At 40.5% G+C, this 13,436-nt stretch overlaps 2 protein-coding genes across 2 annotated transcripts; one reads left to right on the top strand and one right to left on the bottom strand.

Moving 5' to 3' along the window:
• The first annotated feature begins 2,283 nt into the window (after positions 1 to 2,283).
• On the top strand, positions 2,284 to 8,739 carry LOC139327891 (sodium- and chloride-dependent neutral and basic amino acid transporter B(0+)-like). Its single transcript, XM_070957911.1, has 15 exons — positions 2,284 to 2,337; positions 3,288 to 3,432; positions 3,526 to 3,657; positions 4,258 to 4,419; positions 4,731 to 4,845; positions 4,940 to 5,072; positions 5,216 to 5,356; positions 5,821 to 5,956; positions 6,183 to 6,275; positions 6,370 to 6,495; positions 6,603 to 6,721; positions 6,897 to 6,996; positions 7,752 to 7,861; positions 8,327 to 8,494; positions 8,626 to 8,739. Exons 1-15 carry the CDS (start codon positions 2,284 to 2,286, stop codon positions 8,737 to 8,739), a joined length of 1,848 nt encoding a protein of 615 aa, XP_070814012.1.
• Positions 8,740 to 10,492: 1,753 nt separating this feature from the next.
• On the bottom strand, positions 10,493 to 13,035 carry LOC139350678 (acidic mammalian chitinase-like). The gene is given in 12 exon segments (XM_070992204.1): positions 10,493 to 10,628; positions 10,630 to 10,732; positions 10,818 to 10,956; positions 11,045 to 11,164; positions 11,281 to 11,463; positions 11,547 to 11,670; positions 11,759 to 11,895; positions 12,112 to 12,277; positions 12,367 to 12,423; positions 12,557 to 12,758; positions 12,832 to 12,861; positions 13,011 to 13,035. Coding segments are annotated over 12 exon segments (1,422 nt in total).
• Between the last annotated feature and the right edge of the window lie 401 nt (positions 13,036 to 13,436).

Below are 13,436 nucleotides of genomic sequence, written 5' to 3'. Positions count from 1 at the left end.
GTCCACTATGTTTATATCAATGAGGCTAGACTAAATATGAGAAAGACCTCTGATTAAAACGAGTTCAGAGCTTCATCTGGAAGCTTATAGTGTTTTCATATTTGAACCACATGTTCTGGCTGTTGCACATGTGGTTAGCTCCTTGCGTCAGGAGGGCACTGATATGAGTGAAGGGAATTAAAATATTTAGGAATAGCCAGCAGAGTCCATTCCTCATAGCAGGCCGATCTGAAAGGTAAAGGTAATGACAGACAAATAACTCTATAGTGTGTCATATTCTGGCATGTAAGACCATAAAGTAAGCCTTTACAAAGCAGTTGGAAATGACTTTATTTCCGATGTTACAACCCAAAATAGCAAAAATAGTCTATTTCACGAAAGGATTGAACCAAAAATGGACCCTTTTAGGACACCACATTAGGATACTTCTGTTTGTTTGTAGTGACTGACTCATCTGTTTCCACACATAGATACACGACAAAGACCACAAAGGAAGTAAAGTTTATTGTGTCATCCTTTTCATTTTGTGTGATTGACTGTCATGCCTCCATCCTCATAATGTCAAGTAAACTAAAGCAAAATTCATTCAGTGCTGCAGAGGGAGCGGTCTCAGTTACAGCTAAAGCTGTAAACTCAATAAACCATTAATGTCAAGATGTGTGTGTGAGTGAGACATACCATTATCCGGTATTTACTGATGTGACAACGTTTATTTTCAAAGGACCAACATTCTATTGTAATGGAACATCTCAGTGTGTGTGCACAGTGAACTAGTATTTGATTAACCAAATAGGCTAGTTTTGGATGTCAGAGCAAATGACAGTGTCTACCTGTGTGTTGCATGTGTGTGACCCCGCTTGTTTGCTGGTGACCATAAAAAAGCTGAGATATTGTAATAAGCTGTTGGTGAATGGTAAGTGCAGGAGTTGTACATTTATGTGTATGTGGTTGTGTCTGTCATGTTTGCGGTCACATCATCACTCTGTTGTAACAGCTGCTTTCAGTGACTAAGCAGCCGTCTGACGCCACTGAACAAACAGGGATCCGTTCAGTCGTCAGTACTTTAACCAGACAGGTTTAAAGCGTCTCACAAGTTTCTGCAGTGGTAGTTAGAGAGAAGATACGATTGTAGGCAATCACACACCACAGGTGAATTCAGATATGTATTCATCCACTGAATTTAGATAACACACCATTAACTGCATTTTTGATTAAGTATGTTTATGTGTTATAACGCCTGGAATGACCTTTTGGTTTGTTTGTGCATTATGCATGTTGAATGGCTGTTTTTTCCCCTGTGGGGCTTACACAGTGGCTTACATTAACTGAAAGTTCATGTGCTCTTGTAAATATCCTCATGTGGCTCTCTTTCCAGCTGTAACACAGACATGTACTTGTTCTATCTGTTCTATTATATTTTCATGCACAAACCCACAGACCATGTAGACCTTGTTTGATGGGACTTCAACTCGACGGTGAAGTAGTTACAACACCAGTTGGTGTTTGTCGTTCTCTTTGTTCAAAGAGCCCAAGTAGAATTCATGATGTGGAATCAATAAGGTACAGTCTAAAGAATTGCACAAAAGATAATGCAGCTCTTCCACAATGAAAAATGAGTTGTTTATTGCCTTGGGTATGGTCTGACAATTTGAAATGACAATGGAAAACAATGTGATTCAAAGCTGTGAGGGCTTTATTATTCATTTAAATTATACCCCGTGGTATGTCATATATATTCACTTAATCTACTCCACTATATTTCCACTACATTAATCTGACAGATACTTAGTTAGTTACTAGTTACTTTTCAGCTCAAAACTGTATCAGTAAAAAATATGATCAGCTTCTAAAATACACATTGTTATAGATTCAACTATTCACAGCTCTATACTGACAACATCAAATAGGTCAGTTAAACAGTAATATTTTAAAAAGCATTTAGCTAATGTTATCAGTTAAACCACAGATTCAAAAGTCAGTTGATATAGGCTTATTAACACTTTGATGATTTACACAATGGATACAGTCACTGATCTAATTAGCATGTGAACTGTTGAAATAATAGTTGAGGAAAGCTGCCTTTGTTTACACAAAACCTTGAAACCTTAAACTGTCAAACACAGACTGTGCATGTAGACTGCTGACGGGTTCACCTCCAGCTGAAAGCCAACCTGTCTCTCTGACACGGATCTTTGCCAAGGAAGTTTGGTTTTTGTGACTTTGGGGTTTCTTTTGAACCATTTCAGTTTTCTTCTTCAGATCATCAGAAACAGATGAAACAAAATGTTGAAACATGGCTCCAACAGTTCTAACGATCCTTCTACTCATCTTGATCAGGTAGGACTTCAGACATCTGTTACTCTCCCATCCTTATCCAACATGACTGACAGGTGGTGACAGGTATCATTCAAAAAGTATTCTTCGGGTCTACTATGGCGAAAGTACTAATACCACACTGTAAAAATACTCTGTTCCAAGTAAAAGTCCTGCATTGAAAATGTTAAAATTCAGTTAGGTAAAAGTATGTAAGTATAATCAAGAAAATGTACGTAAAATAAAGTAGTCAACTCAATGCAGACAAATGGCCTCTGTGACTATTTTACGATTATCTTTCATTATTTTTACTCATGCATTAATGTAAAAGCAGGATTTTAGTTATCTAGTCAGTTGGGATGGAGCTCATTTTAAAACCATAACTTCTAGACTGCAGCTAATGAAAATGGATTGATCTGCACATTATTTTCTTAATGCATCGATTGATTAGTCGATTTGTAAGAATTCAGAAAATACAGAGAAATGCTGTCACAATTAATCAGAGGTCAAAGTGACATCTCCAACAGTCCAAAAACGATTAAAATCAATCAAACAAATTTAAATAATTAAAAAGAAAAGCAGAAAATCCATACATTAGTGAGGCTGGAATCAGGGAATTATTTTTGCATGAAAATGACCACATTTTTAAGATAGTTGCCAAATAATTTTCCGTCAGTCAGTTAACTAATTGTGTCAGCTGTGCTACTGCACACTGTTGGGTAGTTTAATTTTGTGATTGGGTTTGTAGCACATTTCATAAACACTTCATGTGTTTTAAATACAAAAATCTTAATTTGTAAAGTAACTATATCTGTCAAATAACTAGAGTGGATTATGGTTGACAACCTAAGACTGTATAATGGTTTAGAGTGATTCTCATATTGCATACATCATTTATTGTTCATGGACTTAATTTGTAGCATAGATAATATCTAACAAGTTAGAAACCTTTATTTTAACTCTGTTTTGAGCAGGGCCCTCATACCCAGGATGGTGATGAGAATCCTGAACGGGGAAACTGGACCAACAAGACAGAGTACATGCTCTCTATGATTGGCTTTGCTATTGGCCTGGGAAATATCTGGAGATTTCCATATCTAGCCTACAAGAATGGAGGGGGTAATTATTTGCCATCAGTGTCTAAAGAGTCACTTATCATAACACTGTTGTAAGTATTATGAATGTCATGAAAGCTTGTATCCCTGTGAGCAGGTGCCTTTCTCATTCCCTATTTCCTGATGTTGATTTTGTGTGGAATTCCAATTTTCGCCCTGGAAAGCGCCATCGGTCAGTTTTGCAGCCAGGGCCCAATAAATGTGTGGAGAGCAGTGCCAATACTGAAGGGTAAGCCTAAGAGACCCCAAATGATGAAGACCAAAATAATGAGTGTGGCTGATGTTTACAGTAAAATGCTGTTCAGCTATTAGGTTGAAAGTAAAGTGTAAGTGTCAGAGATACATTGCAAAATTATTGTAAAAAGGGCTGCAAATTTCAGGCATTTATGCAGCAATGAGCCACATTTGAAAACCTGGAACCAGATTGTTCGGTGATTTAGACAGACAAATGTCTCAGGATTAAACAATGAAATGATTTTCCATCAACTGACTAATCGAGTGTTTGATTCATTTTCTCAGCTCCAAATGTAAGACAGTACATTACAGGTACAATAAAATGTCTAATTGAGTTGACTGTAAAATCAAGATGTCAACTAATGCTAATAATTGGTGAAATACGTGATGGAATTAGCATAATTGCAATTTCTGTATTTAATCTAAATCAATATTTGTCGCTAAACTAAAGCTTAAGGGATGAGGTAATTTTAACACTGTCTTCCAATTAGTCTACAATTAGACGGCTCGTGGTTGAAATGCTCATGCACTTGACTCTTTATAAACGTAGTTTATGTTTCTGTAAAACTAATCACAAGTGCATTATCTTTTTCAGGTGCTGGCATTGCCATGGTTATGGGAAATGCAATACAATCAATTTACTACAACATCATCGTCGCCTACGGCCTGTACTACATGTTTGCCTCCTTCCAGTCTCCTCTGCCGTGGTCCCGCTGCTTCAGCTGGGCTGACAGTCAATGCAGCGACACACCGATAGGTGCTTTTCCACTCATCACTTTAACTTGTGAAGATATGTTGATCCAATCTGTCACTCCTGACCTTAGCTACATGTCAACGTTTAACTGAGATGAATTAAACTGAACTGGAAGAGCATAATTTGGTAAAGATGAAAAATACTGCAGATAGTATCCTCAAACCTATTTAAGATCGGAAAAGTGTCTTTTACCAGTATCAAGCACCATGGGCCCATGTAATGTAAAAACTGCATCTCAGGATTTGATATTGTTATACACCCATCACATAGATATCTTATGCAAGAGATTTCCCTGGTCCTCTGTCCTTTTCCAGTGTATTGCAATGCAAGTGGAGTTTTAGTGGCTAACTGGACTCAGGAAAACAGCACTTGTCCTTCATCCCACATCATCACAGTGCCAGTGCAGAGCCCCAGTGAGCAGTACTGGGAGTAAGAATCACACACACACACACATGCAAACAAACACAAATACACACACTTGTCAAACTGCTGTGGCTGAACAGTCAGGTGTCCCCCTCCTCAGCCGCATGGCTCTGCAGAGATCCAGTGGTCTAGATGAAACAGGACCAGTAGTTTGGCACTTGGCCCTCTGTCTGCTGCTGAGCTCCATACTGTCTGCTGCAGCGCTCATCAGAGGCATCAAGTCATCAGGGAAAGTAAGTCAACACCACCTCATAGCAAGTCCTTGTCCACAGTTTGTGAAGATCAACTTCTCCCACCAGTAAACAACAACAACAATTTGATGCTGTCATGGACATATCATGGTCCATGCATTAATTTTTGGCTTTTGTCTCTCCAGGTTATGTACTTCTCAGCTACATTTCCTTATGTGGTGATTCTGATCCTGCTGATCAGAGGTGTGACACTAGAGGGAGCTAGAGACGGGATAGAGTTTTACATTGGCTCCCAATCCAACTGGACTAAACTGAGTGAAGCACAGGTAGGAACCCAGCCATTCCAGTTAGACCTTAAGACCCTAAATGCAAAGTTCAGCATGCTAACATCTATGCTCGCAGGTTTAATGTTTACCATGTGCATTTTTATATATTCAGCAAACTTGCTGAACATATATGAACCTCAAGATGAGGTTGATGGGAAAGTCAATAATTTGAAGGTATTTCATCATAAATCAAAGTATTGGAAAAATTAACCTTCTGTCATGGATTTCATAGCAAGCCATCCAATAGCTGTTGAGACATTTCACTGAAAATCATAAATGTGAATCTCATGGTAGTGCTTAGAGGAAACATCAGGGATCCATGAATGTGTGCACAACATTTCATGAAGCAAAGTGTTGGACTAGATCAACATTGCCATTCCTACACATGCCACTAGCATGGCTGAAAAGAGTGCTTAAGTTTGCAATCATAAATCATTCTTTGAAAAACTGTTGATGTGTTTTAGGTGTGGAAGGATGCAGCGACTCAGACTTTTTTTTCCCTATCCCTTGCTTCGGGTGGAGTTATAACTCTTGCTTCCTATAGCAAGTTCCACAACAACATCTTCCTGGACTCAGTCGTCATAACCTTCTTTAACCATGGTAGGAGAACACCATTTCAGCTGAAGCATTATTTCAAATCAAGTTGATTTATCTCGCTAGATCTGAGCTGTGAGGAAAGGTCATTTTTTATATAGGAGGCCAGGAGGTACAATAGCTTCTTTGTCTACCTGAGCAGGTACATATACTGTAAATCTCCATTACTGTGAAATAGAGTGTGTGTTCTATAAACTGATTCGTATCTGTGAGTATTTTCCCCTCTTCCTAGGTACCAGTGTGTTTGCAGGCATTGCCATCTTTTCAATTCTGGGTCATATGGCTCACATCTATGGACAGCCTATCGAATCGGTGGTGAAGGAAGGTCAGACACCTATAATACTGCTTACCTTTTACAAATGTCAGAAAGCGGCTATACAGTATGTTCTCTTCTGCTTTGTTTCTCAATCTTTGTGCAGGATTCGGCCTGGCATTCATCGCTTACCCTGACGCTTTGTCTAGGCTGCCCATTTCCACTCTCTGGTCTATCCTGTTTTTTTTTATGGTTTTCATAGTTGGCCTGGACTCTCAGTTCACACAATTAGGTGAGATTGTCTATTACCAAAACTCGCTAACTGGCATACATGTACAACATGACTGTTCCAAATGATCTTTTTCACTCGCTGATTCCCATCTCTCTTCTTGTCATCAGAGGTGATCACCACCTGCCTGTGTGATTGCCTCCCTGAAGTCTCCAAATCCAAACGTGCTTTATTGACGATAGTGACATGTTGCATCATCTACCTCCTGGGCCTGCCATGTGCCACAAGGGTACTGCAGACCTGCTGACAATAACTTTAGTACTACTGCCTAATATTATTACCCTGCTTACCTGCAGTGTGTGTGTGTGTGTGTGTGTGTGTGTGTGTGTGTGTGTGTGTGTGTGTGTGTGTGTGCGCGTACGTGCGTGCATGCATGCGTGCTTGTGTACGTGTGTCTGGGATAGGCAGGAATATACTGGGTGACACTAATGGACCAGTTTGCTAGCGGCCTGGTGCTGCTTTTTTTGGCTCTCATAGAGGTCATTGGCATCGTCTACATATATGGTAAATATAAATGAAAACTATAGTGACACATTAAAATCATGAACTGACCTTTACATGTTGTTCCATTGGCTTGGCTGTATTTACTGAACAATGCAGTCATAGTAGTTGTCATAGTCTGTCCATGCTGCTCGGAGCACCCAGTTTGTCTTCTAAGTTGTTATCGTAGTTTAGGCAAAATTTTACATGTTAAGTAAAGTTTAAGGATGCTGATATTCCATGTTCTTTCTGTCAGTCAACAAATCCCATGAAAAGACCAAGACCAGATTTCAATTTCTCAGAACTTTCTGACTTCCGATTGAAGAGGTAAATTGAGTGACAAATATATTAATTTTTAAACAAGACAAAGAGTTTAAACCTTGCAATAGCTCTGTGAGGCTGTACGCAGCAGGGCTATGAGCTAAATGCTCACGTCAGCATGCTAACATGTTCATGGAGACAATGTTTGCATGCTGATGTTAAGCAGATACAATATTTATCATGGTCACTAATTTAGTTTTGCATGTTAAGCAAATGATAGCCGACTTCACAATAAGCTATTACCTTCTCTGGGGAAATGACGTGTTGAGGATCAGATAACCAAAGATCGATTTGACCACTTTCAATTTGACAGTGATTCTTGATGGCTAAAAATGTTGTGGCTGACACCTTGACTAGCAGTTGACTGAGTGACAAACTTACTCATCAGCACCAGCAGTGAGACAGCTCTCTACTGACCTGAGCTGTGCCAACGTGCATGTTGTTCTCCTGCATTACAGGAGGGAACCGCCTGGTTAAAGACATTGAGATGATGGTTGGAAAAAAGAGCTTTTGGTTCTGGTTGTTTTGGAGAGCATGTTGGTTCTTCATCAGCCCCTGCATCATTGTGGTGAATATTACCTCTCTTTAGTTCTTCTCCTTTATGTTGTACTGCAGTAAAACAATCTTTACAGACACTCACAGACACACACTTCTTAAAGGCTTTAGGCACTTTCTGAAGGCTTTAGGCCAGTATAAGTCTGTATGCTCTATTTTGTTTTGAAGGTAATCTGGACATTGACGTCAAAGTACAAGATTTATTTTAAAAATGTATTGAAGAGGAGTAAGTGTATTTTATAGCTGTGAGTGACCAAACTGCCATTGAAGAAAACAAATTGGAACCCCCCCACATTTAAAAGTTGTTTTGCCTGTGAGTTGAATAATTAGAGGTGTGAGCGGCGACACAAAGGGTAAATTCATCAAAGCTGAGGTTTAGCATAAAGACAAGGATGGGGTGGTCCAGGGAGCTTCTGCAACAAATCTCTTAATCTATGAATGTGATTGTCATGTTCCCCAATAACTTTTTTTTATCTAGGTGGTCCTATGCTGGTCTCTTATTACCTTTGTGGCGCCAACCTATGGAAACATCCAGTACCCAGACTGGGGCTTGGCTCTGGGCTGGTGTATACTTGTGTTCATTATCATCTGGATCCCTGTCATCGCTCTGTATAAAGTGATCCGATTAGAGGGCAATCTCTGGAAGGTGTGTGTGATGTCTTGTACAATACAAGAAGCATTTAAAGCAGGCTGAGATTTTCTTTAGTGAATTTCAGGCTGCAGTGGCCTAAGTGTGGGCCCACATTTGTGATCCTAATTGCACCATACTGTCTGCAGGGTCTGAAGTCACTGTGCTCCCCCTCTGAGGATTGGCATCCCTACCTGGAAGTCCATCGAGGAGAACGCTACCGCCAAAAAAGAGCAGGGGCAACAAATAATAAACAAATATAAATATAAGTTAGATAAGTTACTGCAGTACTACTATACTGTAGTAACTTACCAGAAGGAATTCTCTCAAAGTAAATGTTAAATTAAATGTTATATGCAGCTCACAGCTTTTAGATGCTTTGGATGTGCTTACACAGACATAAACTGCTTTTTGAGCAGTTGGCTTTAGTCAAAGATTAACACTCATATAGTAGAATCTTTGGCCATGAAAAAGCAGACGGACTTCCACATTAGTTTCCTTTTGAGCCACCTCCTCAAGCCCTGCCATTATCAGTGAATTTAAAGGCTCTCTTTTTATTAACCACTGCTGTAATGAGAGGTTTGTGTTAAGTTGTTTGTCCGGATTTCACAACAGCTACTTCATACATACGAACATACCTAATGGATAATTTCAGCTTTATGACACCAGATGTCCGTTGCCTGAGGTATGAAATGCTTAGAATTCCTCCACAGTAAACCTGAATGGTGTTAAATTATTTATTTTCTCAATGCACCATCACCAAGCATCCTAATTGTTTGAAGGCTATAATTTCAAGCTGTTAGTTTTCAGACTCTTTCTACATATCAGGAGGTAACTGTAGTTTGCTTTTAAACTCTTCAGCTAACTGTTCTCTAAAGTCCATCTCTTGTTATCATACTTTAAAGAGCCCCATCTGGAGATTTTCTGGCACATAAAGGTCCAAGTTCCAGAGACTACATGTTGTGTTTTTTTCTTTCTAATGAAATTAGCGTCTTACTTTTATCTCTGGCCACCCCAATTTAACTCTGCCTTGTAGTATGTGGTAGCTGGTAACTTAACGGTCCCCTGATTTAAAAAAAAAAAAAAAAAAAGCTCATTATGGGAATCTGCATGTCACATCAGGGGGAGAGAACGCAAAACTTGCTTCTGCCTCTGCAGAATTCATTCATTTTGAGTCACACTGGCATGATAAAAAATAAAGCAAATGAATTATGTCATTTCATAAACAAATGACTTACTGTCTTTGGGACCATCGCTGTTGACTTATTCGCCATGTATCTTGTAATGGCTTGCATGAATTGTACGCCTGGTTTTGTGTCTTGCTTTCTGAAAAAGTTCCAAAAAGACTGAATGAAGTCTATGGTGTTGTCACTGCTTTGATAACTACAACTGTGATAATGACCTACAGGGTGTCACATGATGAGTAGGAACAACATTCCTCCTGCAGTAAATCTGTGATAATCTAGTACTACGTTACAAACCAATCAAGAGCTTTTGTTATGGTGTGTAGTGTCCACATGTTGTAGTGAGAATATGTGGCCAGGTGTGTTGTCTTTGTCAGTCATTGTCTTTCTGCTACTATGCTTTAACTGCTCTATGCTTTAACTGAATTTTGCCATAGCTTTATCTCCAGTGACTATTGCTGTCAATCATGTTTGTCTTTACTTGCTTAATACAGAGTCCACTTTCCTGCTGTACTGCTCTGTGCGAAACAAAAGAGAGAAACAAAGGATGACTAAACATTTGGTCATGTTTGATGCTCAAAGTTATGCTGCAGTGAATAACTTCATTTTGATTTGTGGTTTTATAACTTCACTGACTGAAAACATACACAAGGCACACAAACCATCACTGATCTCAAGTTGGTTTAAATGTGGTGTTTACGTAGGTTACAGCAGTGACAGGGGTGACAGAGCTGTTCTTGAACGGGTCTTAGTTAGATGGTCTTATGCTACATTACAGTTGATCCAGCTCCTAACTTAAGAACCACCAGCATGAAGTTCAACCATGGATTGTTTAAGCCCAGTTGCAGCACTTGCAGGTGTCGTCGAACACCAGGCCAACAGGGCAGTGCTGGACATACGTATTTTCCTGCTCACAGTGATAGAAGTAGCTCTTGTTGGTTGGGTCAGGGTAGAGTCCGTTAGACTTGTCCTGTGCTGCTTCCACCACTGCTGCTGCCACTGCCGCCAGGCTGCAGCGGAGCCTGCTGGGTTGGTGTGACTGGATTCAGGGGGCCAGCACCAGCACTGCAGGCTGAGGAGCCAAATTAAAGAAATTCATAAGATCGAAACATCCTCGATTTGTTGTGTTATGTTGAGAATGTGTGGTTCATGCATACAAGCTCCAGATCCCAGTCCACTCTTGATGGAGTTGATCAAGGGGTACTTTCCCTGGCCACAGAATGTGCCACTGAAGTCGTCCATATCCAAACTCCACACCATGGCTCCACCAAAACCATTCTGCTGCAACCACTGAGTCTGTAGAGTGGATGAGAGGTGAAATCAAGCATTGAATAACCTTAAATGTTTGCAACAGGAATTTGGATAATGAAATACAACTTTATACCTTAATCTGGAAGCTCTTAACATTGTCATATCCAAGCCAGGTTCCCTGATTGTAGGCATATGGCACTTCCTGGGGGCTGTCCCAAGCCAGAGTGGTTCCTTGGTTCAGGAAAGTGCAGATCTAATGTGAGGGAGAGATTTACGGTTAGGGATCCACACAATATATGTGCATACAGTAGATTTTCCTGTCTTATAGAATAGGCACGCCCAAACAGGTTCAGAAAAAGAAGTACAAACCTCATAGAAGGCCAGTATGCCAGCCTGACGAGTGAAAGGTCCAGCAGCTCCGGGTCCACGGGCAGGAGCTCCCACAGCTGTGTTAGAGGAGGCCAGAAGGAAGGTGTGGCCATAGGTGGGGAAACCAACCAGCAGCTTCCCACCTGGGGCACCATTGCTCTTCCAGTAGTTCATAGCATAGTCCTACATATGAGAGCACAGGTAGCTGTGAGTGTCTGCTCTGTCATAAAATATTCAATTAATTCACAGCAGCAGCCCTCACTCACCACATTGAGGTAGACCATGGACCCCTGGTCAGCAGGGCCCTTGTACAGGGGGCTGTTCTCTCCAACACTGGGATCCCCTGAAGTGTGGAAGTCATAGGTCATGACGTGGAAGTAGTCCAGCACCCTGGCAAACAGACATGATGATTGATTTTTAGTGATGGCTGTCAGCTGTAGAACAAATGTGAGGGTGTGTATTGTTTGAATGTTTCTGCTCATGTACTCATGCTCCAAGCTGGGCTATCTGGTACGCAGAGTCGATGGTTGCCTTTCCTGCAGAGACAGCAGCAGTCAGCATCAGACGGGGACGGTTGGTATTCTTGCCCTCCTCCTCAAAGGCACTCATCAGCTCCTACAGACATTACACTTTCTGTATCATTGCATTTTTTAAACTGAGATAGTTCTGGATATTTATTTCAATGACATTTGATGACTGTATTTTAGCCAAAGCCATTAACAAGAAAAGACAAGTGAGGGGCTACCACAGTAATGGCAGCATGCTCACTTCCACTGACAACCTGACTAACCAGAAACTGAATATATATATATATATAATAATATAACCAACCTGGACCAGGACGGTAAAGAGCTGCTTATCCTCAGCCGGGGAGCCACGGGAACCAGGGTACTCCCAGTCGATATCCAGACCGTCAAACTGGTACTGGCGCAGGAACGTGATGGCACTGTTGATGAAGGTCTGACGATTGGCAGCAGAGGAAACCATAGTAGTGAACCTGGACACGGGAAGACAGTCAGAGTGCTTCCACCTGTGCGACAAGTTCATCTTGGTGAGAGTATTGATGCTCATTTTATCACTACTTACTTTTGAGTACCAAAGCTCCATCCTCCAATTGCCAACAGGGTCTTCAGGTTGCTGTTCCTGCAAGCAGCAACACAATCTCCTTTAACCTCTCAATGTTAATATGTGTGCATGCATGCTTGTATACTTATATGTATTAATGTGTGTTTTCACGTGTGCTGGAGTCACATGCTGAGCATATGTGTATACTGACTGGTTCTTCAGGGCCTGGAACTGTCCGTAGAGTGTCACATCATTCCGCTCGGTGGTTGTGATCATGTTGTTGTTCATTCCAGCGAAGGCATAGATGAGGTGGTCACAGAGACATGGGTCAATGTTGGTGGGCAAAAACTTGCCTGCTCCAGGACGGTACTGTGCCCAGTTAGTGAAATAACAGGAGAGGATGTAGGATGATCCTGCAACATATGGAACGATTCATCTTACATCATGTTACCAACTTAAATATGTCGACATGTATCACATAATTACCAAGCTGCATGTGCAGCAGGAGAACCAGTCCTGCAGAATGAAGAGACAGAATTAAAGAGGGTGAGAAGGAGGCAAGTTAAAAAGATAATGAGAATCAATCTGCATTATGCACAAGATAAAATTAAGTTCAAATGTGTAGTAACAAAGTTTAAGAAGTTTCTATTTGGAGCTCATCCTACCGACACAGATAAGCTGCTTGCCCATGTTGCCTCTGTGCCACCTGAAGACCAGCAGAATCTTTTATGCTGTTGATTTCCTCCACATATCTGCAATATCTGAAAAATATGTTTGATGTGTACTCAGCATAACTCAAAGGTCAAACTCATTGATTTGTTTGGTCAACGTTGCATTCGAGTGAAGGAAAGCATTGATAACCTTCAAGTACCTTTTGATAATGATATCTGATTAAATGAGACATTTTCAAGGTTATCAACTGCTGTTGGTAAATGAAGTTTTTAAGTTTAAACTTTTCTTTTTATTTCCACCAAGTGTGTCAGTATTCTGAGTACATAGCTGGTTAATAAATGTTTCCAATATCTTGAAGCAACAAATTTTTATGAAAGCTCTTGGTGAATTTCATTGAAACCCAGTAGTTACATTATATA

Source organism: Chaetodon trifascialis, chromosome 3 (assembly GCF_039877785.1).
Source record: "Chaetodon trifascialis isolate fChaTrf1 chromosome 3, fChaTrf1.hap1, whole genome shotgun sequence".
Lineage (NCBI taxonomy): Eukaryota > Metazoa > Chordata > Actinopteri > Chaetodontiformes > Chaetodontidae > Chaetodon > Chaetodon trifascialis.
Note: the sequence above shows the minus strand (reverse complement) of the source record. Positions and strands in the feature narration are given on the sequence as shown.

Bases quoted from the DNA above. Each gene is read 5' to 3' on its own strand.
- LOC139327891 (XM_070957911.1), top strand. From the start codon at position 2,284: ATGTTGAAACATGGCTCCAACAGTTCTAACGATCCTTCTACTCATCTT. The intron at 4,846-4,939 runs GTAAGAATCACA...CCCCCTCCTCAG, and splicing joins CCCAGTGAGCAGTACTGGGA to CCGCATGGCTCTGCAGAGAT. The intron at 6,496-6,602 runs GTGAGATTGTCT...TCTTGTCATCAG, and splicing joins CTCTCAGTTCACACAATTAG to AGGTGATCACCACCTGCCTG.